General features: G+C 31.4%; 1 protein-coding gene and 1 pseudogene across 4 annotated transcripts in view; one reads left to right on the top strand and one right to left on the bottom strand.

The window, feature by feature from the left end:
- Slo2 (slowpoke 2) overlaps positions 1 to 27,193 on the bottom strand; it is a 310,825-nt gene that overhangs the window by 50,721 nt on the left and 232,911 nt on the right. For all 4 annotated transcript variants that reach the window (XM_071773904.1, XM_071773905.1, XM_071773902.1 and 1 more), the window contains exons 5-7: positions 11,348 to 11,422; positions 9,288 to 9,371; positions 9,116 to 9,210 (exon numbers count right to left, since the gene is read on the bottom strand). In XM_071773904.1, the coding sequence (XP_071630005.1) occupies positions 9,116 to 9,210; positions 9,288 to 9,371; positions 11,348 to 11,422 (254 nt within the window). The remainder of the gene's footprint in view (positions 1 to 9,115; positions 9,211 to 9,287; positions 9,372 to 11,347; positions 11,423 to 27,193) is intronic.
- On the top strand, positions 20,947 to 22,633 carry LOC139810449 (uncharacterized; annotated as a pseudogene).

Genomic DNA, 27,193 nt, shown 5'->3' with positions numbered 1-27,193 from the left:
AATAAATTTTTCTTTATTAAATCAATTAGAGCGTGACTATACTCATTAGCAACAAACCAATCGAAATTAGCATAACGATTTTTGGTTGCTTCTTAATCAATTCGACGTCGACTTTTGATTTGAGTAAACAGATTTATGTTAGTCGATAAAAAGCACCTTTCTTTTCATCAGCAATTTTTTATTCGGCAATCTCTCGCCGTAACGAAACGAATGCACAATTAGCCTGACCACTCGAAGCAAGATAAAACGACATCCTTGATAAAACGATTCTTCGATCGTAACAAAATTGATGTAACGGCGCACGGTGCAAGAAAAGGAAGAGATTGAACCCGATATTGTGAAGAATCCATCGCCTAGTATAAACTAGTCGGCGTTTATAAACGGCCTGTTATCCATTATGCATGCGGCCCCGTTTCTATATCTATATATCGATGTATATATTTGTGCACCTTGTTCATTTTTCCTCCCTTCCTTTATCTACCTACGCCATCGCATCATCGTGCTTCCGTTCGACGTGTCGTGACAGTCGAGCGTGCCCCATCGTACGTTAATTAACAACAAATGGATCGATGCTATTTTATATATTTCACTAGGATACTAAATACCGTATGTATAGTATCGTAAATACACAGCCTATTTCATTGCAAATATGTTTTATGCATGATCAAATTGACTTACAACTTTTGTCATTTATTAAAAATATAATTTCATAAATATGCAATAAATTATTTTTATAATTATACAACAAATTATCATTATTTATTAATGTTTACTATTTATTAATATAAATTAAAACATTTTTTGTTTAATTATTATTTTCTGATGATATACACTCTGTATGAGTTATTGATATGATGTCTGCATTCATCTTTTACCAAATTTTTATTCAATTATTGCAACAGTAATGTTAGTTTAAAAATAGTATTATGTTTTTAAAGAAAAAATATTATTAAAATTATTTATTAAATATTAGCAATTATCCTTTTATTCTATGACTATGTTTTAATAAGTTAAAAAATGTATACGCTTTTTGGTAATTAAAATCTATGATTACCGAAATTTATAATAATTTAATATAAATTTATTTATTAATTAATAAATGTATTACAGGTACACAATTTTATAATTACAATTATTTAAACGCGTCTCTAAAAAGCGCCAAAGGTGTGAGAAAAGTATTACTGTGAGAGTAAAACCGTCGTTTTATTTTCAACATTTCTGTACGTCAATTCGCCGCGTTTTCGCGTACGAACGGATAATAAAGTCACGCATTTTCGTTAAAAATTTTCATTGTTCCCTATCCAAGCGCCGTCGTTTGTTAGCAACGTTTTCACTAACGAATCTCGTCCATGTGTATACGTGACGGTTCCAATTCAATCGAACATTATTTCATGGAAACAAGTGACGTAATCGAGATAAATTTTTTACTGTCCATTAAAAGAGAGTCGTTAAAAAAATGTGTCTCGGAGCTTTGCTTCATTTCAACAGAATAAATTTTTAAATTTTATTGAGAAGAATTTTGAAGATCCTCAAAATATGTATTTTTTTTTAAATTAATACTAATAAAGAATTTAGAACTTTCTCTCTTTCTCTCTCTCTCTCTCTCTGTACAATTTTTAAGCATCTATACATATATATACAATTTTATTTTTTAAAAAAGTTTTAATATTACTTATACTAAAAAGATGTACACGTCATTTTGATTTCAAAATTACTAATATAATATGTACTTGACCTATGTAAATTAATTCAATTGTATGCCTGCTCTATTAATTCTGAGAAGGAAGCTTATTACATTCATGTAAGCAGATATTCCATTAATAAATTCGGATAACGTCTGTTTATTCAGAATAATATCAATCGTAATAATAATTAATAATTAATGTGTAAAGATCTCGTATAAACACAATCAAAATATTTATATCTTTAATTATACAAATTTAAAAAATATAATGTTTGCAATGATATCTAAAGTTAGATTAACGAAACCAAAATTAGACGCTATAATAAGAAAAGCTGCTTAATATAAAATGTTGCATTAAGTAACAAGTGCTGCGACAGCACAAACGTCAAAGCTGTAAAAGGTGTAATTGTTACTTAATGCAACATTTTATATTAAGCAGCTTTTCTATAATATATTCTATAATATATATATATATATATATATATATATATATATATATATATATATACAAAGATAGAAGTAGAATTTTCCCCCGAAAAAGTTACTGGCATGATATTTTCTCTGTATATATATTCATGACACCTTTTCAAACAAAACTTTTCAATGGATAATTAGGTAAAATATTAGCGGTTTTTTCTGTTTATCGTGATTATATCGTAAATTAAAAAATTAAATTAATTAAAAATATACACATAAAAGAAATTATGTGTGTAAAAAATTTAATTTTGTAATTTAATTATTATATATGATAAAATTCTCAATAGGAATTCGTTATGAGGCTACAAAGATTATATTCCTTTTATATTCTTTCAAAACATAAGAAAAAACAAGAAAAAATCAATTCATGAAACAAATAAAAAAATAATAAAAAACAATAATAAAAAAATAATTATTATTATATATTATAATAAATTTAAATTTGTAAGTACGTAAGTTTTATTTTATCCAATTGTTATTTTGCATCATTATTTCCAAAGCGTACAGAATAATTTAAGAAAATGCGGATATTTATAAAAGCTAGTCGCAAAGTGGCTGGCTATCTGTATGTGGTTAGTGATCAAACCTGCAGATGTGATAGCGCATAGCGTGAAACTATAGCGCTTATCATGCATACTACGTTCGCGGCATGCAGAAAGTCAAGCCGTTGACTCGTTCGCTAACGTAAGCAATAATTATAATTAATCATTTTAAAGCGAAGAAGATTGTGTGAGTCCTGCGATTGCAGTCCGTTTAGTCATGGGTATTCAATGATAAACATGATGAGAAAAGTCTCTCCTTCCCTCCCTCCCTTCCTCCCTCTCTCTCTCTCTTTCTCTCTCTCTTTAAAATTAAATTTAAAAAAATCAAATACATTAAAAACTCAATATAATGTCAAAAAACAGCGGATTATGCATTACATTGCTTATTACAAACAAATGTTTAAATCTTATATTTCTCATTTTTATAATTAGCAGCAATGCTAATGTACTTCTTCCAATAGTCATAGAATTACTCGATTCTTTCTCTAGTTATTTCTCTGTATTTCAGCTGTAAGTGCGACGACTTTTTTCGACGCATTGTGACGCAGATTCGTCGTAGCGTCGCGACGTGCTATACTTTACTCCTTGTCCTTGTCGTAGATAATACGGCCGTGCAAGGGCGAGCTGGCAAGTGCGCCGCTCTAGAATGACACCGTAAATAATAAAGCGTCGCGATCGATGGTGATACCAATCCATCTGCACAAGCCGAGGTGCGATTATTTATTAACGCTTGTCCCACATTACGATCTGGGTCGATCAGACGTGTTTCGTCATTTTCTCATTTGTCCCTAACATTGTAGAAGGACAGCTGCTGGTTACAATGATTTGCTCGCTGCTGTACGTTAAACTCGCTCAAAATTGATTTGCCAAGATAAATCCACGCACTTTTGTCCCTTCATTTTTCATACAAATCGCATTTTTAAATATGTATGTATACATATACGTAGTATGTGTAATACAAACTCCATGTATGACCACATAAAAAGGCAAAATAATTACAAAGAGATCAATACAATCTTGTTTCTGTATCTTGCTATTTTAATCGCTGGTGATGTGCTATTATGATGAATGCCATAATGATATTGACATTTCAGATTAATAATACCAGTTTCTTATAATTATTACAATAATCGGATAACGTAAGGACCTTTTATACTATCTATATATCTATGGATTATTTACAGCATCTAACACCTAAGATTAGTAATATTTACCATAATATATATCATATAAACGTTGAAGAAAGGTAACTAATAAATATTAAACGTGAAAAACGCTGAAAAATGCAATAGTAAAATTTTAAAAATTATTATTTTTTTAACATTTTTTATATTAACGTAATACTTTTCTGACAATACATTAAATTTTAGATCTCTTAAATATAATTATTATAAGTCAGTTTTTAGTAAATGTCATAAATATTTTTATTTTTTAATCAATTTTAAAAATCAGAAAAGGGACTACAATTTATTTTTCAAAATAGCAAGATTGTACAATGCAACGTGATTCCGTGTATATATTTTGCAACAGTTTGTTTTAATGTCCTGATATGTATAAACAAAACTCTAACAATTGTTGCAAATTATACCGGCTGCATGTGACAAATCGTTATTTTTTTCATACTTGACACAAATTGTTATTTATTCAAAAGTTTGCGTTTAAACTTTTATATAGAATTTCTTTTTCATATTGTAGAACCGGGAGCTGCAAATTATCTGCGGTTTGCAACTTCCACGTCAATATGCGATGACGATTAATGTTACAAATTCCACCATCTGCGTATGACAGGCGTTTGTTTTTTTCGCACCTGCACAGTCGATATATGAATTTTTGGTAACCCGTGGCGAATTTTTTCAATCAAATCACATTTTTTTCACGCTGCAAATTGCTCATCGCGATTTTTTATTCTCGCCGTAGAATGACACATAAAAGACATTTGATTTTTAAAAGTTCTTAAATGTTAATTAATATCTTATATACTGTAATACATTTATTAATTAATTTTTATGTGTTTATTAATTAATTTATTTTAATATATTTACTGTTAATATTTTAATAATTTATTATTTAATTTTTATATTTGCATAAATATATTAAATTGTAATCTCTCTGTTGTGTGGCTATTAAATATTTTCTTCATCAAATAAATGAAGATAACGTAAGACATTTTATTATCATTATATCATTATACTTTGATATTTTTTGGTTTACGCTGCTTTACAGAAAATGCGTTCAAGTTAAGTAAGTATTTGCAATATAACGAAAATGGCAGACGAGATCATACATGCAAACTATTCATTTATTTCCGCAATCTAAGCTTTCTCTGCGCCGTCGCGTTTACAGATACAACTTTATTCGAAGATTAAACAAGACAAACCGCAGTCATCCACGACTTGAATTCGTAAATACGAACTCGTACTCCGGCTGGAAAACTTTTCTCGTTATTCGGATAATACAATAAGTCCCTCACGCCGACAAATGAAATACGTTCGTTATGTAAACTTAAATAACGCGCGAATGCTAGAGTGGAAACTTCATTACGGCAGTGTCACGAATCAAGTCCATTGCGAATATCAATTCATGATTGTTTGCATGTAGGATTACAAATCTTTCACCTTAAATCTTGAGGTAACAACATAATATTTTGTATTATTAAAACATGCCAAAAATTATATTTTCTTGTTCGTTCCTTTTTATTTGGACTCGTGCTAATTTTATTTCGACAAATAGACTTTAAAACAAAGCAGAAACTTCAGGTAATTAGTCGGAACCAAAATCTTTTATACAAGATAATCTTATATTGAAGTGCAAATGGCTTTCAAAATAGTTGTTTGTTGAGAAAACAATAATTTTTATTAATACAATTTGATATCAGATTATAGATTTATTCATTAAAAACGATTTATATTTTATTTATTATGCATTGTACTAATTTATGTGTAAAATTAATATAAAATTTATTGATAAAAATTATCTTTTCTAAATTGCATAATAAATTACGTAGGTATAGAGTTAATTTAATATTTTTGTAGCGACGAGAATTGTCTCATACATTTTAATTTTTTTTTTTTGAAATTTGTAGAAGAAAGATTTGATCCAGATTGAGATTTGCGTGTGGTAAATAGAACAAATAAAACAATATTGAAATAAATAGAAAGTGATCGCGCGCAACAATAAATTATTCAATCTAACAACGAAGCAAAATGTTGATTGCCTCGCGGTTTATTTTGGTCCTTTTATATATAAACGCGAAATTGATATTTATAAACTCGGTAATTATAGGGCATCTCCCCTCTAATGACTATAATCTTGACATATATTATATGAATCACCCTTCTGAGTAACTTTTAATAGGTTTTAACCGTCGCTCGTTATTTATTAAAAAGTTATTAACAAATGTAACTGAGAAATATAACAGTTTGTGTCAATACTAAGGGAAGTAATTTGCTGATATATATGTGTGTATAAACAGTACACATGCAGGCGAGGGAAGGGATACTGACTCTCCCAAGCAGGGGTGGATAGGGCTAAATCTCGCTTCGCGTGGAAAATTGAAAATTGGAACCATACAATAATAAACCTTGTTTCGCCTTGTAAACAGGGATGGACCTTGTTTCGCGTGGATGGTTCTCTAGACAGCATACGGTTCGGGTTTTTAACTTTCCACGCGAACCGAGGTCCACCCCGGCCCACCCACCCCTGCTGGCGGGGCTACGCCTCTCCTCGCCTACATGTATACTGCCTATACACACATATCAGCAAATTACTTCCCTTAGCACTGACACAAACTGTTATATTTCTCAAACTTTTTTGTTAGTAACTTTTTAATAAACAACGAGCGATGGCTAAAATCTTTTGTATGTTACTCATTGTCAGAGTGATACCTTGAAAACATATGTCAAGGTCAAGACCATCGGAGAGATCCCCTATAACGCATAAATACCCTAAAATATTATACTTGTAATTATTAACCCGTTGAGGTCACACCTCCTAAAAATAACGTAGAGGTCACATGGGGTCCAATGGACCCCACAACAGTTTCCATTTGCGTTCTTTTTGATGTATCGACTCAAACCTTGAACTGGAATTAATTTATGACTTCCTCTTGATAATCCAATAATTTAAAAAAATTTTTTATGTTGAAAAAAAATGCAAAAAAAAGTTTTTTTTTCGAGAAATTTGACTTTTTTTCACAAAAATATTCATCAAAATTTTTTTAGATAGAGTAAAAAAACTTTGTGCGTTTTACTCTCAAAATAGTATACTTTTAAGAAAAAAATAAAAAAAAATCCTGGGGTCCATTGAACCCCATGTGACCTCAACGGGTTAAGACTAATAGTATAGTTAATATTTATTTAACAATTTTCAGTACTTAACAATTTATGATTGCAACTATTAATATGTTTCTTTTATACATTTCTACTATAGTATTAAACAATTTTTTTAATATATTTTAATACATTTTTGCTTTTTGATATGTGGGGCACTCTGCGTATGCGCATTTTCACACTGACCTACTTCAATAATTTTGACAATTTTTTTCCGAGAAGTATTCTGAAAAAGAGAAGACACATATTTTTTGGTTTGGGCTTACGATCAATATTTCCGATAATGTAATTTTTGTAAAAATTGAATTTTTTGGTAACTCATATCTACTTTTTAAAACGTTAATATCTTGAAAATGTTTAATTCTATCGAAAAACGGTTTGTATAAAATTTGTTCAGTTTAAAATGAATTACATGATGTATATATTCTTTTTAATTTTTGGACAGTCTAAAGTTGTGTTATACGATGTTAAAGAGAAAAATACAATAGTATATTGTACAACTAGAAAGTGGTCGATTCTGAATGAGTGTGAAGTTGGTCGCACAAGCGAAGCGAGTGCGACCATCACACTCATTTGGGCTCGACCACTCTTCCCACGAGTTGTTCATACTATTTTTCCTAACAAGAGCGTGAAACAGGCCGCGCTTGTTTTACAATTTCATTTCTCCACTAGTTGAGAAATGGCTTCATTTTTCAACTAGTGGAGAAATGGATCGTTTTGCTCACTCAAAACAAGCGCGAAAAGCGGCCCATTTCACGTTAGAAAAAATTATTTTTTGTAAAATTCGCCATTTTTTTAAATTAAAAACAAGATTTGTAAACATTCTATTAAAAATTACTAAAATAGTCAAAATGCATTCGTTAGTAGCAGATTAATATTATATATCTTGATGTTATATTGTTACAAAATAAAAAAACAAATTTTTTGGTGTCATATTTTATTAGCCATAACGAATTTTTTGTATAAAGCCTGTGTTTTAGGATTAAGCTATAATACTCGATATCTTCCGAAAGGAAATCTTTTAGCGATAACTTTCCAGTTGCCAATTCGGATAATGCACTGAAGATATCGAGTACTATAGCAGAATTAGTTATAAAACGTAACACAGGCTTTTGTACACAAAATTCGTTATGGCTAATAAAATATGACACCAAAAAATGTGTTTTTTTATTTCGTAACAACATAACATCAAGATATATATTATTAATCTGCTACTAACGGATGCATTTTGACTATTTTAGTCCGAGTAATGTTGAATACAACTTTAGACAACTGTCCAAAAAATTAAAAAAAGTATATATACATCGTGTAATTCATTTTAAACTGAACAAATTTTATCCGAACCGTTTTTCGATAAGATTGAACATTATCAAGATATTAACGTTTTAAAAAGTATATAGAGTTACCGAAAAATTCAATTTTTATAAAAATCACACTATCGGAAATATTGATCGCAGGCTCAAACCAAAAAATACGTGTCTTCTCTTTTTCAGAATACTTCTCGGAAAAAAATGGTCAAAATTATTGAAGTAGGTCAGGGTAAAAATGAAAATTTTAATGGGGTAGAATACCCCATTATGGGGTAGAATACCCCATATATAATCTCGAATAACTTATTTAGTCAAATAAAAAAATGACGTCTTCTTACTCACAATAACGACTGACTAGAAATTTATGAATATTGGAGTCTACTCTTCAATCAATTCTCCTTACAATAGGAATACTTTTTCTAGAAACTTTATACTATTCTGTTAGAAATGTATCATTGATGAACGAGTAAGCAGGATAAAGCGAGCAGTACAAACTTCATTGCAAGTCTATTCGCGAATAATTATCTCTGTTAATTATAATACATGTAGTTTCGAAACATTCACGACGCCCAAAATATGCCAAAATAAAAAATAATTAAGAAAAATTTATTGTATAAACACACTAAAAAGAGCGTTTATTTTTAAGTTTAAAATTGTCATATATTAAAAATTATAATTTATAATAAAGAAGTAAAGGATTATAATATCTTAAATATATATTTTTTTAAGAGAGAGAATACAAATGTGCAATAAATATTATTTGAAAGCACTCACCTAGTAAAGACAAGGCACAGTAACGTAGCACTAAGGATCATCAGCTGTTGACTTAATGCCGATTGGGACTTTTGCATTGCTCGGTGTAAGTCGTTCTGAAATATAATTAAGTTGACCGCGAATCAAATTTAAGCTTGACATAAGTTACGGCTAGTTTGGATGAGGTACTTACGAACATATTTTCCAAAGAGTGCTTTGCCAACCAACAATTTAGGAACACCGGAATGAACAGATTTCTCATTGGCGGGTATAATAACTGCAAACACATAATATAGATATCTCTTTAATTATATACCATCTTCCACCTGATTTATTAAGATATTATAATATTCTGTTTGTTATAAATTATAATTATCACTCTACATTTTTAATGGTTTGTAAATTTATTATGGATCTAACTAGTTCCAGCGTGTTCAGCCATGTTCTAGTTTCTCAAGAAAATAGCTTTCAATTTAATCGTTATAATTAAAGCATAATATGTTTTTAAAATAACAAATTATTTATTAAAAAAAATTAAATTGAATTATTATTACTTTCAAGTAAAAATAATGTAACTTTACAGGTAAAAATTCTTTTGAACAATTAAACAATTAAATAAAAAAGTAAAAAGAGTGAATTATTTTGATATATATTATAAATTATAATATGTAATAAAATTATTCATGCCTATATCTATTGTGCGTGTAATATAAACTTAAATTATTCTTCAAACAATTCTGAATTATATCGTTTCTTTTGACGTGCTTTTTGAGGAATGTTTGATTTTTTTGGATAATAATTGATTTAATAATTAGTTAAACAAGCATTTGTGTTACAATTTGCAAGGTATATAGTGACCATAAATGCTACGTCTATTATTTGGCAGTTGTAGATATTTATGAAGTAAACATCAACGCAGCTGCTTGGTTTGAACGTTTGAACATGAACATTTGCTCATTGTGCTTGCTTTGCAGCATCAAAGATCCACATCATGCTAGACGACAGAATATATGTTTGAATATTAAACTCTAGACTGCGTACTGGTTTTAATAAAAATATATTATAATTTTAAAATTTCATATACATCTAATTGTATATATCGCACATTTTCTCTTAATACTGTAGAATTCAATTACTTTGTTTTATATTTTGTATTTTTTGTTTATACTTCAAAATTCAGAAAGAGATGAGACCAAAGATAAATATATAACAAATTACAAGACATTATTTTTTACCTTATTTAACCTATGTTGAAAAAAATACAATTGATCAATATTGATATTTTTTTAATGATTCTCAGGTAGCAAAATGACGTCTAAAGACGTCTTAATGACGTTTTATTGACGTTAGAGACGTCATTAAGACGTTATTAATACGTCATTTGACGTCACTCTGCTACCTGGGTTGGTGTTAAATAGACAATTATAATGTTATATGAAGTTAATTAACAAGATTTCTTGGAATGCTATTTTAAAGTGTTAGAATTACTTTAGTTCTTTTTATAACTGCACGTTTTTCACATTTTTATGGTACGAGATGTTCATAAATAAATGTAAAACTAAGAACTTGTACATCCAGTTTGCACGCTACATAAACGTCACCGCATAATCCAAAATTAATGAGGTTAAGTTAATTAAATTCCAAAGCACAATAACCGTGCACGTAATGTCGTTACGTATTGTGTCCACTGTGAGATAAAGGTTATTCCCTATGGGACATGTAAAAATCGATACATTATAGTTGGACGTATGCAACTTGACGCGAATGAAGTTCTTGCATTTTCATGCAAGTGTGGTTACGTTTAACATATATGTATGTACAATATACAAGATTTCTTTAAAAATTTTATCGTACTTTTGTGTCAACATCTTAACTTTTAATTATAAAACTGTCAATTATTATTTACTACGATTCTAAGATCTCTATCTATATTAATAAATAAATAATTTAAAAAACAAATATATTAGAAACAAATTATCACAGGTAATCAGAGAAATTAAGCAGCTTGGGTTATCATTTTTAAGAGATTACAGGCCATTTCATATATTTATTGAATTTACTTTAGAATATACATAATTTCAAAAAGTTTTGTACAAATTAGCAATCCGAAAATTTGTTTATATGCAATCAAACAAATTTTGTAAATATTACAAGAATGCGCATATAGAAATATATTGTTATAGCCCTATTCTTGAACTAATTTAGAATAAGTGTTAAAAATAGAAAGCGATTGTGTTCTCTTACGTATCTTACCGTGATTGTGAACGGGATCGTGTTGACCAGTTCCAGGATGAAATGGAAGGACAGGAGCTGCTGCCAGACATTTCCCTGTGAACATTACGAAGACAGCTCAACACACCCAGCGACAATTTTATCAAAGTAGGAACTGTGAATAACATTTCAAAAGTAAACATGCGCTTCGCTGTTCTGCATTTTCTAAAGTAATTTTGTAAATATTGTAAAGACAAATATATGCACTAATGAATTTACAAGATTTAGGAGTTTAAGAGATTCTCGCGATCTATTTTCACTCATAAAATTACTATTTATATTCATATTTACTATTATAAAGCATCTTGTACGATTAACAATAAGTTTAAGTTTTATAATAAAATATTTCAGATCAATTTTATAATTTTGTAATTTTAAGAAAATTTATGAATAAAAATATACGCGATATACATATTTTATGCATGTCTGCATTGTTTTATGCACATTAATCGCTAATAATAGACGAAAACAATAACTTATTTTTATTTATTTAATTACTATTATTTTTATTACAAACTATATACTCGATATTTAATCGGCAAAACGATTTCTACGATGATTTAAATCACGACACCCTGAGTATAAGAGTGCAGAAAATTGCAGACGAGAGGATTAATCGGAAATTATATCTTCTAGATTGCTTCATAAAAAATGTCATTTGCCGCATCAGCGCCGGCAGTAATTAACTTTAGTCGTGAGACAGAAAAGGTGAATACGTGCGTAATCAGATCAGGAACTTCTTCGTTTTATCGTTAAACTTGCCGGACTGACTCGATGTACATCTCTCGCCGAGAACGTGACGCGCATATTACATTTTTGCTTAAACCACGACCTTTCATCGCATTATGCATCTCTTTGATGTTAACGACTGACTTTTTATCCCGATAAAAGTTTTGCATTCGTAGCAAGTATACGTTCTTAATTAAGAACAGAAAACAGTCCTCATTTATATATGAAGATATTTACAACATAATCTTCTAAAAGAAAAAAAAACTAATTTTATTACACATTGTCAAACTAACATGTTATTTTTCCCAGGTCTCTTTAGAATTTGCAACATAATATATAATAGAATGTCGCGCGCACAGCTGCATCTCACTACGTTAATTCAATTTATTATTATATTTTCGCATTTTATAATTATGTGTAAGATATAATACAGTTTGAAAAATTTGTTATAGATTGCAACTTAAAAAATTTAACTAGCGCAAATAATTTTTAAACAGTATTCATTTATGCGAACGTCCTAAATAATGTCGCGTTTTAAAATACTTCCTAATTACCATTTCGTTTTATCACGGAATATTCAACAGCAATCAACAGTGTATATACTATACTGCAACTTCATGATGTAGACGGGATATACGTTAAATTTTACCTTCAGCGCTTTAAATAGCGATATTCGTTATGTAATAAAATCATGAAAATGAAAATGCTACTTTGTATTTCTTTTTTCTATTTAAAAAATTATTTTAGATGTTCATGTATTTTATCCTGTCCAAATTAAATTATTAACTTAGTTGCAATTTAGTGAAAAAAATAGACCTATTTAAAATTATTTGTTGTTAATTTTTTATGTATATTTTTTATATTTTAAACATATATTATATTATTTTGTGCAGAGTATTTTTTTCCGATGCACTTTAATAGTCACCAGTCACCAATTAAACACTCCAATTTTCGTATAATGTTTTGATATAAAATTTTTTAACGTTTAAGCTGCAGGTGAAATAGCAAATTTATAGACTGGGAACGATAAAATCTGTGGATGTAATTAAGTTAACAACACTGCGTAAAGTACTTTAAATGATCATTGATCCTACTCTTATCTTCTTCAACCCTTTTTATTTAATGCAAAAAAATTTATAATAAAAATCTCTGGGAGAGATACCGTCACCTGTATCGAATTACCTAAATCTAAAGGGTGTCTCGGATTACTCAAGAGTCTCACTTTTGTTGCAAATCCTTCACTTTAGCTCTATAGCAAGCTAAAATTCCTTTGGAAAAGTGTGTCTGGTGAATCAATATATAGATTCGTGTGTTTGCACCCCAAGCGATTTTGTCGATCTCATACAAACGATTACGAGAGGATCTGCTGTCCCTGAGAGACGAGGGGTTTCTTCAAACTTCCTTCGACTATCGGGTAGATAAACTTTCATTTATGTGCGGCTCATACGCATCTGCTTTGCTCTTTATGACGATAAGCTTGACTTCGGTTTCCTAATACACATTCGATTTACTTTACTCAAGTAATTCTCAAACAACAAATTCAGAGATAAAGAACATTAATTAACATTTCGTCGCTGCGTCACAAAGACCACCTTAAAACAATAGTGTATATACGAGCGAAGAATTTCGAGGAAAATAAATTTTGCGCTAGCCACATTTGCCAACGTTTTTCTTGTGATGTGTATTGGCCTTTTAACACGGTTTTCTATATTTTTGCAACACAAAATAGAGGTAAATCAGAGGTTTATCTGGCAGTTTGTCATATTGCCAAAAATTGATAAATATAAAATTACAATATATAAAAGTTATTAAGAACAAGTAAAAGCTACTCAAGTAAATTGTTATTTATCTTTCCAATAATTGTTATTTACAAAGAACAACATAAAAATAATTACTTGATTTAAAGTATCCTATTAATCAAAATATGCGTCCTGATTTTAATATCTAATTGATGTTAACACAAAATTTAGATTATTTTTATGCTTATAATTATGTGATTAAAAATGATTGATTGTTCAAAGAAAACTCTAATTAAGATTAATTTTAACCCTAATTATATTTACAGAATCCGTATACAATCCATATACTATTTGATTTTCCTTCATATTACTTATAATTATTAAAAATAATCTGCTTTCTTATTTATAATAACATTATCTAATGCTGTTGTTGTATTCCTTTTGTTTTTTTCATTATATCAAAATACTTATAACAAGATACTTATAAATTCTTTGCATGGTACTTTTTCACGTGTGGTTTTATTTTCATCAGAAAAATGATCGTCATCCTGGAAAGAAATTGGCAATGCAACAGCCACGCTCATGGGATTCATCTCTTAATGGAGAGTTTCTGCGGAGAAATCACCCTTCTCATTTTTTCTATATTCATCGAAGCAATAACGCAGGTTAAAGCTCCACAGAGGCTGCATCCAGACGATAACCAGATGAATTTTTTTGAGAACTCCATGACTATTAATATCCACTTCCGGGATTTACAAACTGGCGGTTACGTCGACAAACGCAATTTAAGGGAGTACGTCGACGGAAAAAGATGGACTAAAAGTTCAAGCTCTTTCTGAACATATTTTGCCGTCTTATGTAAACAAGATTATCATTATTATCAATAAACAGTATGTAGCGGAAATGTTATTTAAGACGCAAATTTAATAATGCATGCCTTCAAAAAAATACTTTTTTTTTTAAGTAGATTAGCATAATCAAATACTTATAATTTTTAGTTTAAATAAATAAAATCATTAATTTTTATTAATTTTAGAGAACAACAGATGTTATTTAGTATTCCATATCTTCCAAAATCTAACATTCTATTATACTTTTACATCGTATAAAGTAATTTTATTGTTATTAAAAAAATATGTTATTATTTAATGTAATTTTTAACATTTATTCTTATTCTACTCTAAATAATTTTTAAATAAGGAAATAATAAGACTTCAAAAAACTTGAACAACAAATACACCTCAAACATTTTCTATATATATATATTGTTACATAATAATCAGCGCTTTGTTACATAATATTCATCATTTTTTAAAATTAGTTATGTAATTAATTGCATTAAAATTTTGATAAATTGTAATTAAATCGACTAAATAATCGATAAAGTTGTAAAGTTGTTTATAGTATAATAAAACACTATACACAGTAAAAAATAAAACGTAATTATAATATTTTTTACATGTCCCAGAAAGTCCACTCTAAATTTTAAGTTAAAATGATTCATTCATCGTGTGTTACTTGTTGACAAATTAAAAATGTTAATTGACACTATACTTTACATTTATATTTGTTCTTTTGACTTTGTTTTTTAAGTTATATTAACACGTGATATTAATTATTTTACTTGAATTGTAATAAAAACATTTAATTTTAGTAAATTTAATTATTTTGCATGTATGTCAAAGTTTACGATTATTTGAAAATTTACTTAACTTTTGTTTATGTGTTAAAATAACTTTAAGACGTGTTAATTTTTTAAAATAATTGTGTTAAAAGAACTCAAAATAATATTTAATTTCTAAATGTATGACATACATAAAGTGTTAAGTTATCACGTTGACATAAATGTAACACATGAAAATGTTAAGAAAATAATAGCATAGCTGTTGTATGTTAATTTTACATTGAAATAATAATTAAATCTTGGTAACACTAGAAAATTTTAACATATGGACCGCTATGTACACATGATTTTTTACTGTGTATACATATATATAAAATTTCAGATTTATGTATTTTATGTAGGGTAGGTAGTCTAACAATAAACCAGTAATACACTATAATATGAACCATTGCGATATTTTATAAATGTAATGTTGCTTAGATTAATTGTGCTTGTTGTCATGCAACGACTCGCATTTGAACCCCTCTCTTCGGTTCCCCAATTGGTCGGCAAATCGCGCGAAAGACGGCTGTTTGAGGTTACATTTTGTGATTTTTGGATGACAAAACTAAGTTTTTTTTCGTAAGTTTTACGTATTTTTCATGTTTTTGTTGTTAGGTATATCTATCATTTTTTTCATTATTCTATAATTTTGTGTGTATATTTGGCTTTATAATTCTGTAAGCAACTTTCTTCTGTTGCATTATTTTACCGTATTTTTTGGAGATTATCGTAAAAAATGTTACATAGTCTACAATAAACCATTTTATTTTTTACTACAGTTATTTGTGTTATAAGTTATAAGTCTTATTAAACTGACTAGTTGTTACAATAAATAATAATCTAAGTGAGAAAAAGACTAATTAAAAATAATAATTTTGATTGTAAACTTTAAGTAATAAAAACATAACATGTATAATTAAGTTAGCTTTAATTTAAAGTCCTTATCATGTGTTATAATTATCTCTTCTTTAAATAAACATTTTAAAACATAGTAAAACTAAAATAACACTAACAATTCACAGTATAAAACATGTAGTTCATTGTTAAAAGTGGCTAGGTTCATTATGTACACATTCCTGTACACAATGAACAATTTGACGTTTTAAAAAAATCGAAATTGTAGCTAATAAACTTTAAAAATAACTTATGAGTCATCTTATACAGTAATGTAGCCAACTAAATTCATGAACTGTATTCAAAAACACAGATCTCCAACTCAATAATTGAGAGAGATATAATTAAACTTCTGAAATTTACATGGTTCACTGTTGGACTACCTACTCTACATACATGTTACATTCAAATTAATGGAATTAATAAAATTTGATTTAAAAAAAATGGAGCGTGGAGCCGTAACAAGGTGTTGGTGTTCATATATTCTATACTTCCGTAAAGAATTAACAAATTGTAATGTACATACTGTACGTACTGTAATAAAATTTTATTTAATAAAAGTAATAAAAATTAAATAATAAAAGAATAATGGTTAACTGTTTGTTAATTTTTAAATTATTTTTGTCAATGCTTCCACATCACATTTTCTTTTAAGAATATGATATGGTTACAGTTTTCAGCCTTCTATTCTCATCTTCTCGTTGGCCTCAATTTTATTTTTCAAACCTGCTGCTTTTAGTAAAATGAATCCGCAATAGTTTCACACAACGCTTAGCTTTAAATGTTTAATTCGTATAGCAAAGCGTAGGATAATCCTGAGCGTAACCATGCAGCTAATGACTCTTTAGATTTCATTTGTGCGACGTCTTCGTTTCTTTCCGAAATCCGATAAAAGAGTTTCTAGAACTTCGCAAATCCAGAATAACTAGCGGAGACATCGTTGACAGGAATGAGAAACGATCACCGTAGGACGTACGCGTCGATCCGTATAAAAGTGCAGCGTTCCATGATCATTAGTCATATAAGTTGGATTATAAACTTCATTCCGCTTAAGATTATGATTACGACCGATGCGTTGTATTGCATCGCGCAGATGCGTCGCATCCGCGTGTTACCTTGCTAATTTCGGTATGACGGTATATGACAGTTTTCGAAGGAGCCTCGACACCGAATCGCACCGCAAGTTGCGGCTAAACTTACAAACAAGAAAACTTGATGCGATTTTGCAAAGCGTCTCTGTTGCTGTCAACTCAAGGTGGCTCCGGCAACCGCAACATCAGTAACCGCACGCTGGTGCGACACTGAGGCTACAATTTAATAGAATATCCCTTACAGAAAAGTATTACTGACGAAATACTTAAAATCTCAGTGATTTAATACTGTCAATATTTATTTGGGAAATACTGGGAAAATACTGGTAGTGATAAATATTATAGGTAGTGATTAATACTACACAGAACTACTGGTGCTTAGTATTGAATTACTCACCGATATTTCGATTTCTGATATTTACCCGGCATCAAAAAAATTATTTTTTTCGAAATTCAATTACTATTTTATAACTAAATTTGTTTTTTAAGATGCAGTCTATAATTATAAATATTTTCTCGTATTTGAAAAACACACTTACCTTGGCGGGATTCGAACTCGGGACCTCTGGATCGTGAGCCAACTGCCTTACGTGGTAGACTACTTCTTAATTTGATGTAAGTGTTATATATAATCTACATGTGTCATAACCAGCGCAAATATATAATTTTTCAAAAATCATCTTAAGAAACAAATTCAGTTTAAAAAAAGTAATAAAATTTTGAATTGGATATAAGAATGATATCCGCAATACTATTTCAAAACTTGTACACTTTTATCACGACGAATTAGTACAGATCTTCATATAAAATGTATTTGTGCATTACTTTTATCTCTCTTCCTTAATATTATCAGGAATTACCCATTATAATGTTTCTATACAAATTGTAGTACTGGTCAATGATTAATTTTACATGGAATATTCAGTTCAGTATTTGAGTATTAACATTAAAATACTGGCCAGTGATTTATTACACATGGAATCCTCGGTCCAGTACTTCAGTACTAATATTGAAATACTCATCAGTAATTCAACACAAGTATTTATTACACAACTATTTATCACCTAGTATTAAATGCTTTCTCATCAGAAATTTAATACTAAGTATTTAATACTCGTCCTGTATTAAATACTACTTTCATAAATTACTGACCAGTAATAAAATACTGTGCAATACTTGGATCACAGTGATTCAAGTACTAATAAATACTTAATTTTGGTATTATTAATACACAAAATAAGTATTTATTACTAACCAGCTAGTAATACTTTTTTGTAAGGGATCAATACTACTATCTTTTGTTGGTTATTTTTGTGGTGAAAAAAAGATCGATACCTCACGTACTGACATTTTTCGCAAAAACTTCTTGATTATTATTAACAATATCAAAATTTAGAGACACGGATAATTTTGCTAAAAATGTCAAATAATATTTATGCTTATGCTATCATATATGAAATAAATATAAAAGTATTAATATCCTATTAAATATCATTTTTACAACTACTGTGCAGAGACTTCAACCGACGCGTCTGATATGTCGGAGACGGAGACTTCGATGATTGGAATATTTAAAAAAATGACAAAAGCTCGTTGGGGTAGATTAGAACCTATTATTTTAAGGCTCCTATTCACTCACGGCAGCCATCTTAAATTGATGACGTCAGAAGTGAGAAAATATATCATGAAAATTCTTGTAATGTACATTAAAATAAAAATGTTTTTTAATTAAATAGTTTATAATTAATAGAATAGATTTTTAAAATATACCGAAAACTTCCCTTTTGTTTGGGTAATTAATAAATAACCCATATATGTCGAATTTAATTGTGACTAATCAAGAACGAAAACAAGCTATTTGACAACTGTCGAAATAAAATAACAATCTTATTGGTCTGAATTATAATAAATTATATAGCGCACTAATTACCGCGCCTGGCTTTTATTGTTAAATTTGTCAACTTTTATTTGATTTTATTTAAGAGAGCCTACATGTATAATATATTTTATTTACTGTGAAATAAAAATATTCACTTATTAAATTATAACAAAATGAGAGTCTTTAGTATATTTTAACATTATAATTTTAAATGTAATTAAATATAACAATAATTAAAAAAAAAACGCTGCATTAAAACAAAAACAACTGTGCCGCAACTAACAACGTAGAACTACGTTTACTGTCACTAGTTCATGTTAAAGTATTTAGCAAAGGACAGTTGACGTAGGGCTACGTCAATTGTCACTATTTTAATGTTCAAGTATTCAGCAAAGGACAGTTGACGTAGCCCTACGTCAGCTGTCCTTCGCTGAATACTTTAACATAAACTAGTGATAGTAAACGTAGTTCTACGTTGTTGGTTGCGGCACAGTTGTTACGGTGCCCGTTTGATTTTTATTATATTGGTAATTTTTTTCTAATTCTATTATGTTTTTCAATCTTTTCTACCCCTATTTCGTATACAATTCTTTAAAATTTGGTTAATTAGTTCTTGAGTTGTATATAAGCGAAAAAAATGTGCAAATATATACACTATGGAAAAAAAGACTTGGTTATAATAATCCAGGATTGGTTAATGTGACCAAGCCCCCTGGTGAAATAGCTTCAACTAAACGTATAGGTGAATGTGACGAAATAATTTGGTTAATGTTAACCAATATAATTATAGCAAAACCTGATGTGATTTGGTTAATATGGACAAAGTTTGATAATTATTACCAAGTAATAATAAATGTAACCAAACAATTTGGTAAGTATAAACTGACAGTTTATTAATAACTAGCATGCCCCGCCGGGCTTCGCCCCGGAGAACATGTGTATATAAGACACGCAATGTCTCTCTCCTCTCTCCCTCTCTCTCTCTCTCCGCCTCCTCGTCTCTCTCCTCCTCCTCATCCAGTCACCTCTCCTCTCGCTCGATCTCTCTCTCTCGTCTCAATCACTCTCTCTCGCTGCGTCTCTCTCTCTCTCCTCTGCTCTCTCGCTCTTCTTGCTTCTCCTCCCGTCTGCGTCTCCTAGCCGGAAGTCGTCGTCCTCTCTTGCTCTTCGTCATCTCTCTCTCTGCGGCTCTGGTCTCTCGCCGCATTCTCCCTCACTTTCCATGCGTCTCTTCTCCCTCTCCCTCTCCCTCTCCCCCTCTCCATCTTTCTTCTTCTCCCCCTCCCTCCCGATCCTCTCTCTCGCTCTCCTCTCCGTCCCTCTCTCGCCCTCTCGTCCTCTCTCGCTCTCTGCTACCTCGTCTCTCTCCCTCCCCGCCTCTCTCTCTCTCTCTCCCCCTCTCTCTCTCCTTGGGAGTCTCTCCCACTCCCTCCGCAGTCATCTCTCTCCCTCGTCGTCACTCTCTCTCTTAGGATCTCCTCTCTCGGTAGCCTCTCGTCCCCATCTCTCTCTCTCCACGTCTCTCTCTCGTCTCGTCTCTCTTCGGGTCTCTCTTTTTCTCTCTCGGTCTCTTTCTCCTCTCTCAGGTGAGTACCGTATATGCGTGTGATCTGCCTTGTCCTATCGTCAAGCGAACATTGTTCCTGCCGCTTGCTGCCTTCGGGCTGTATGTTGCAGGTATGAGCAGGTCTTTCTGTGCTTGACACGAGCCATATGCAGTTCTTGTGATCTTGCTGCTTGTGTGCTTGATATCTTGGATGCAAGTTGGATCCCCAACCATAACCTCGATAATTGGGATGGATGCGTGAGGGACGACTGCATTGGTGCGCATGCGCGTGCACTTGTCTGCGATTGCTACACTCGACTGCTCCTTCGGCCTAGTTGCGCGTGTGCAGTGATGTCTGGATGGGCGTGAGTCCTGGTGGGACTTAGGCGTACTACTGTCGACGTGCGGCTGTATTACCGTGTGTGGTATGGAGGAGAAAACCGAGTACTTGTGCTCGTCATGCAAGAAAGAGATAAAGAGTCAGGTTGTAACGTGTAAAACATGCACCAAAATTTTCTTTCACCCGGGTTGCAGAAGTGAGCATAAGTTGTATGATGCGAACAATGAGTATGTAAGTTGCCCTGGACCATTCATTAAATTTGATGCTAGCAAGGCAGTGACGGCGTCAACAATAGGAAGAATGATTGGAGCTACGAAAACGAGTGCGGCGACGGGGAGTGGGGGTAAGGCGATGAGCGTGAGTAGAACATCTGACTTGGATAAAAAGATAGATTGGCTCATCAGAACGGTGAAAGAAGTAAGAGATGAAATGTCGTGTAAAAAGGAAATAAAAGTAATGATCAAGGAGATAATTAGAGAAGAGATGAGAGACATTAAGCAAGAACTGGAGGAAATGAGAAGTATGATACGGGGAGGAGTATGTGGATCAACACGGGGAGAGCAGAGGAGCTATAGTGAAGTAACTAGAGAAAAAAAGAAGGAAAATATTATTATTGTTAAGCCTAAGGGACAGCAGGAGAGTGAGGTCACTAAGAAGATGATAAAGGAGAAGGTAGACATCAAGAATATGGATATGGGAATAACAAAGTTAAAGAAAGGAAGTAAGGGAGCAGTGATTTTGGGTTGTGAGACTGGAGAGGAAAGGGATAAGTTAAAAGCCGCAGTGCAAGATAGGCTAGGTGAGAATTTCAACGTTACTGAGTCGAGGCGATCGAAGCCTAAGATTAAAATTGTTGTTATCGGTGAGGAAGAAATGAATTTAAATGATAATGACTTAATTGTTGCAATTAAAAAGCAGAACAAAATGGAAGTAAAAAAGGAAGGAATTCATATGCAAATAGTGAAGAGAGTAACTAAAGATAGGAAGATGGATGGAAGTCAAACTGGAAGAGGAAGAAGGGAAGAAGGTACAGTAATAATTGAAGCAGATGAAGAAACCCATGAAGTAATATTGGGCAAGGAAAAACTGAATATAGGATGGAAAAAATGTCCGGTATTTAATCACATCAATGTTAAAAGATGCTTTAAATGCTGGGAATATTATCATATGGCAAGAAACTGTACCAGAGATGAAGCATGTTACAGGTGTGCAGGAAACCACAGAGCGACTGAGTGTACGTCGACAAAGAAAAAGTGTATAAATTGTGCACTTAAAATTCAAACCTATAATCTGAAAATAAGTGATGAGCATGACGCAATTGACCCGGAGTGTCCGACACTTAAAAGAGGAGAAGAGGAGAGCCGGTTGGGAAGATACTAAGTAGCAGTGGCAGAAGAAAGAGGAAATGTTATTATACACAAATGCGCAAAGTCTGATTGCGCATGGAGATGAGATACAACACCAAATTATGAAGAAAATGCACCCTGCGTTTGTAGCATTGTCAGAAACTAGATTAACTGCGGAAATTGAAGACAATGAAGTGAGTGTGCGAGGCTACAATATAGTTAGATGTGATGCGGAAAATAGAAACACAGGGGGTGTTGTATTGTATGTAAGAGAGAATATTAAGTATGAGGTAGTTTTGATAAAGAAGATAATTGCGAACTGTTGGTGGGCGGCGATAGGAGTAAATGATAAGTTATTTAAAGGTGTGATAATGGTGGTGTATCATTCACCGAGCGCATCAGATGGTGAGTTTGTGAGATTCCTAGAGGATGTCGTGGAGGAACTAATAATTAGGGGAGATTGTATGGTAATAGGAGATTTTAATGTGGATTTTATGATAGATTTGTTTTATACAAAAAAACTACAAACAATAATGCAGAGTTTAGGTATGAAACAGTATGTAAATAAGCCGACAAGGATCGTGAGGAGTAGTCAAACAATGATAGACTTGCTTTTCTCGAATAATAGAGTAGGAGTACAAGTAGTTCATAAGCCTAAAATAACAGATCATGCGTGGTTAAGAGTCGAATTTAATATGAGTATAGCCGAGAATAAATATAAAATATTCAAGAGTAGGGATTATAGTAAATTTGATATAGATGAATTTGTTAGTTTGATAAGAAAGAAAATAGAGCAAGACCAAGATATAAATGCCGATGTCAATATAAAAGCGAAGAAAATGGTTGACGATATAGTAGATGCGTTGGACATTATAGCACCTAAGAAAAATTTTCGAATACCGAAAGTATGGGAAGGAAAGAAATGGTACTCGGACGAGATAAGGGAAGCAGCGGCTAGGAGAGATGAAGCATATGGTAAAGCGCTGTATGACGATACGGAGCAAAATTGGTTGCAGTTTAAAATTGAGAGAAATGCAGTAATAAAATTAATTAGAGAAAAGAAAAAAGAATATTATGAAAGTATGATAGATTGTAATAAGGAAAACCCTACGGCTATGTGGAAAACGTTGAAGGAAATAGTTAGAGGAGAACCAATGGGCACTAAAAAAGTTGAGGAGGTAGATTTTGAAATTTTAGACAACATTAAGGGACAAAAGATAGCAGATAAGTTTAACATGTATTATATACAAAGTATTGATAGTGTAATAAGGTCCATAAAGGATACAGACGAAAAGATCACAGATAATATAGAAAGTAAAGAAACTATGGAAAAGTTCGAGATGATTAGCATAGAGGAGTTAGAGAAAATTGTCATGGAACTTCCAAGGAAAAAAGGCACAGAAGAAGGAATAAGTAGTGATATATTAAAAGCATCGTTTTCGGTAATAAAAGAAAAATTTGTTGATGTTATAAATAGTTCCTTAGGAAAAGGATGTTTTCCGGACAGCTGGAAAACATCCACGATTATACCGATCCCAAAAGTAGAGAAGGCTAAAAAGGCGAGTGAATATAGGCCTGTCAATATGCTGCCTATATATGAGAAGGTGTTAGAATTAGTAGTTAAGAAACAAATTGAAGCGTATTTGGAAAATAATGGGATTATAACAGAGCATCAGTCGGGGTTTAGAAAGAAATATTCCTGTGAAACGGCGATTCAAACAATTATAGATGAATGGAAGCTAATAATTAGTGAAGGGGATATGGTGGGTGTAATTTTTATGGACCTTAAACGAGCATTTGAAACAGTAGATAGGAAAAGGTTAATAAAGAAATTGTATCAATATGGAATTAGAGGAGCGGTGCTGGAATGGTTGAAGTCATATCTAAGAAATAGAACACAGCAAGTTCGATTTAACGATCAATGGTCAAAATTATTAGACACAGAATACGGAGTGCCGCAGGGATCAGTGTTGGGACCTCTGCTGTTTATTATATATATAAATGATATAATCAAAGTTTGACCAAAAGGAGGTAGTATAAAAATGTATGCGGATGATACAATAATATATGTAATTGGTAAAAACAGTGAGGAAATAGAAAGAAAATTAAATGCAGCCTTTTCCAAAGTGGAGCAGTGGATGAATATAAATAGGTTAAAAATGAATGCGGGGAAAACGAAATACATGATAGTTAGAAGTGGGAGGAAAGAAGTGAGGGATGGTATCAGGGTCAAATGTTTAGATGGTACGGATATAGAACGTGTGGAAATAATGAAATATTTAGGTATAATTATTGATGACAAGCTGCGATTTGAAAACCATTGTGATTATATGCTTAAGAAAGTAGGAAAAAAAACGAGTTTTCTAAATAGAATAGGTAATAGTATATTGCCGTATATAAGATGTATTATATATAAGACAATTATAGCGCCTCACTTTGAGTTTTGCGCGACTCTGCTAGTCAATATGGGAGAAACACAGTTAGGGAAGTTGCAAATAGCGCAGAATAGAGCGATGCGAGTGATACTACAATGTGATAGGCGGACCAAAGTGGAACATATGCTCCAAGCGTTACAATTTATGTCGGTAAAACAAAGGCTGTATTATAACACCTGTATATTTATTTATAAAATTTTGAACGGCATGTTACCTGAACAGCTAAGAAATAGGTTGCAAGTAGTACAGAGTGTGAGTGGAAGACAAACACGCCAGGCGGAGGACATTGCGATACAGTTCCGTAGAACTACGAGCGCACAAAAAAGTGTGTTTTATGAGGGGGTCAAGATGTACAATGCATTGCCAACCGAAATAAAACGTTGTGAACAAATTAAGAAGTTTAAAAGAATGTTAAAGGAACATATCGGAAATATAATGTAATTGATTTGTATTACAAATAGCCGAGGAGGCTAATAAAGATCAGTCATTCATTCATTCATTCTCTCTCTCTCTCTCTCTCTCTCTCTCTCTCCCGCTCTGGAAAATTTCGTAACCAATTTCCAAAAAGATACCGATTCCCAAAAAGATCGGTAACGAAAAACTATACAGTTTATAGCACTTCCCGGGAAATTCTACCCCTACTTCATATATAATTTTTTGCGATTCGGTCAATTAATTCCCGAAAAATTTGAAAAATTTCTAATACCGGCTTCCAAAAAAATCGGTAACGAAAAATTATACACTTTATAACATTCCCCGGAAAATTCTACCCCCGTTTCATATACAATTCTTTGAGATTCGGTCAATTATTTTCCGAAAATTAAAAAAAATTAGAAAAACCGGTTTCCAGAAAATCGGTAACAAAAAACTATACACATTATGACACTCCCCGGAAAATTCTACTCCTGTTTCATATATATTTCTTTGAAATTCGGTCAATTATTTCCCGAAAAAATGAAAAAATGTCGAATACCGGTTCCCAAAAAGATCGGTAACAAAAAATTATACATTCTATAACACTCCCCGGAAAATTCTACCCCCGTTTCATATACAATTCTTTGAGATTCAATCAATTATTTCCCGAAAATTAAAAAAAATTAGAAAAACCGGTTTCCAGAAAATCGGTAACACAAAACTACACACATTATGACACTCCCCGGGAAATTCTACTCCTTTTTTATATATATTTCTTTGAAATTCGGTCAATTATTTCCCGAAAAAATGAAAAAATGTCGAGTACCGGTTCCCAAAAAAATCGGTAACAAAAAATTATACACTCTATAACACTCCCCGGAAAATTCTACCCCTATTTTATATACTTTTGGTAAAAATTCGATCGAATAGTTCAAGAGTGTATAAAGGACATACATACATACATACATACATACATTCATTTTTATATATATAGATATCCGAGCATTCGTACCTACGTACTCGTTCATCACTCGCGAAAATACATCGTAAAACTACAGTTTTCGCGAAAATACATTGTAAAGTTCTAAGAAATTAGTGAATTAGAAAATCTTCTCTTAGGCCCGGTCTCCACGATGCAAGAACTGTGTCCAAGTTTTGGTTTAAGCCAATGAAACTGCTACTTTTCTGTAAGAGCTGCTAGTTGATTGGCTTAAACCGAAACTTGGACACAGTTCTTGCATCGTGGACACCGAGCCTTAATTTGGGAACTTAAACATCTCATTGAGGTATTAAAAGGTTAATCTTTAAAAGGTTAACCTATAACACATCAATGAGATGTGTAAGTCAAATTAAGAGAAAATTTTCTAATTCACTCATTTTTTAGAACTTTACAATGTACTTTCGCGAAAACTGTAGAGTTTTACGATGCACTTTCGCGAGTGATAAACGAGTATGTATGGCACGAATGCTTGGATCGACGAACATGTATGAACTGGTTCAGGCTCATGAGACAAATGCAGCACGATCGGAACAATAAACTGACAGCTTTCGTAAAAAATAATCTGAATTAGCAATACTTACTAAATTTATAGTAATATTTACTAAATAACCAAATTGCTTACTAAATAATTAAGTAACTGTCAACAAACCAATCAGATAAGGCTTTTTAAGACAATTTAGAACTAATTATCACACTGTGTGTTAATTATCACTAAGCAATTTGATAATAAGTACTACATAGTTTAGTTG

The sequence above is a fragment of the Temnothorax longispinosus genome, chromosome 3 (genome assembly GCF_030848805.1).
Source record: "Temnothorax longispinosus isolate EJ_2023e chromosome 3, Tlon_JGU_v1, whole genome shotgun sequence".
NCBI lineage: Eukaryota > Metazoa > Arthropoda > Insecta > Hymenoptera > Formicidae > Temnothorax > Temnothorax longispinosus.
The sequence above is the reverse complement of the archived record's forward strand: the minus strand, read 5'-3'. Positions and strand labels throughout refer to the sequence as shown.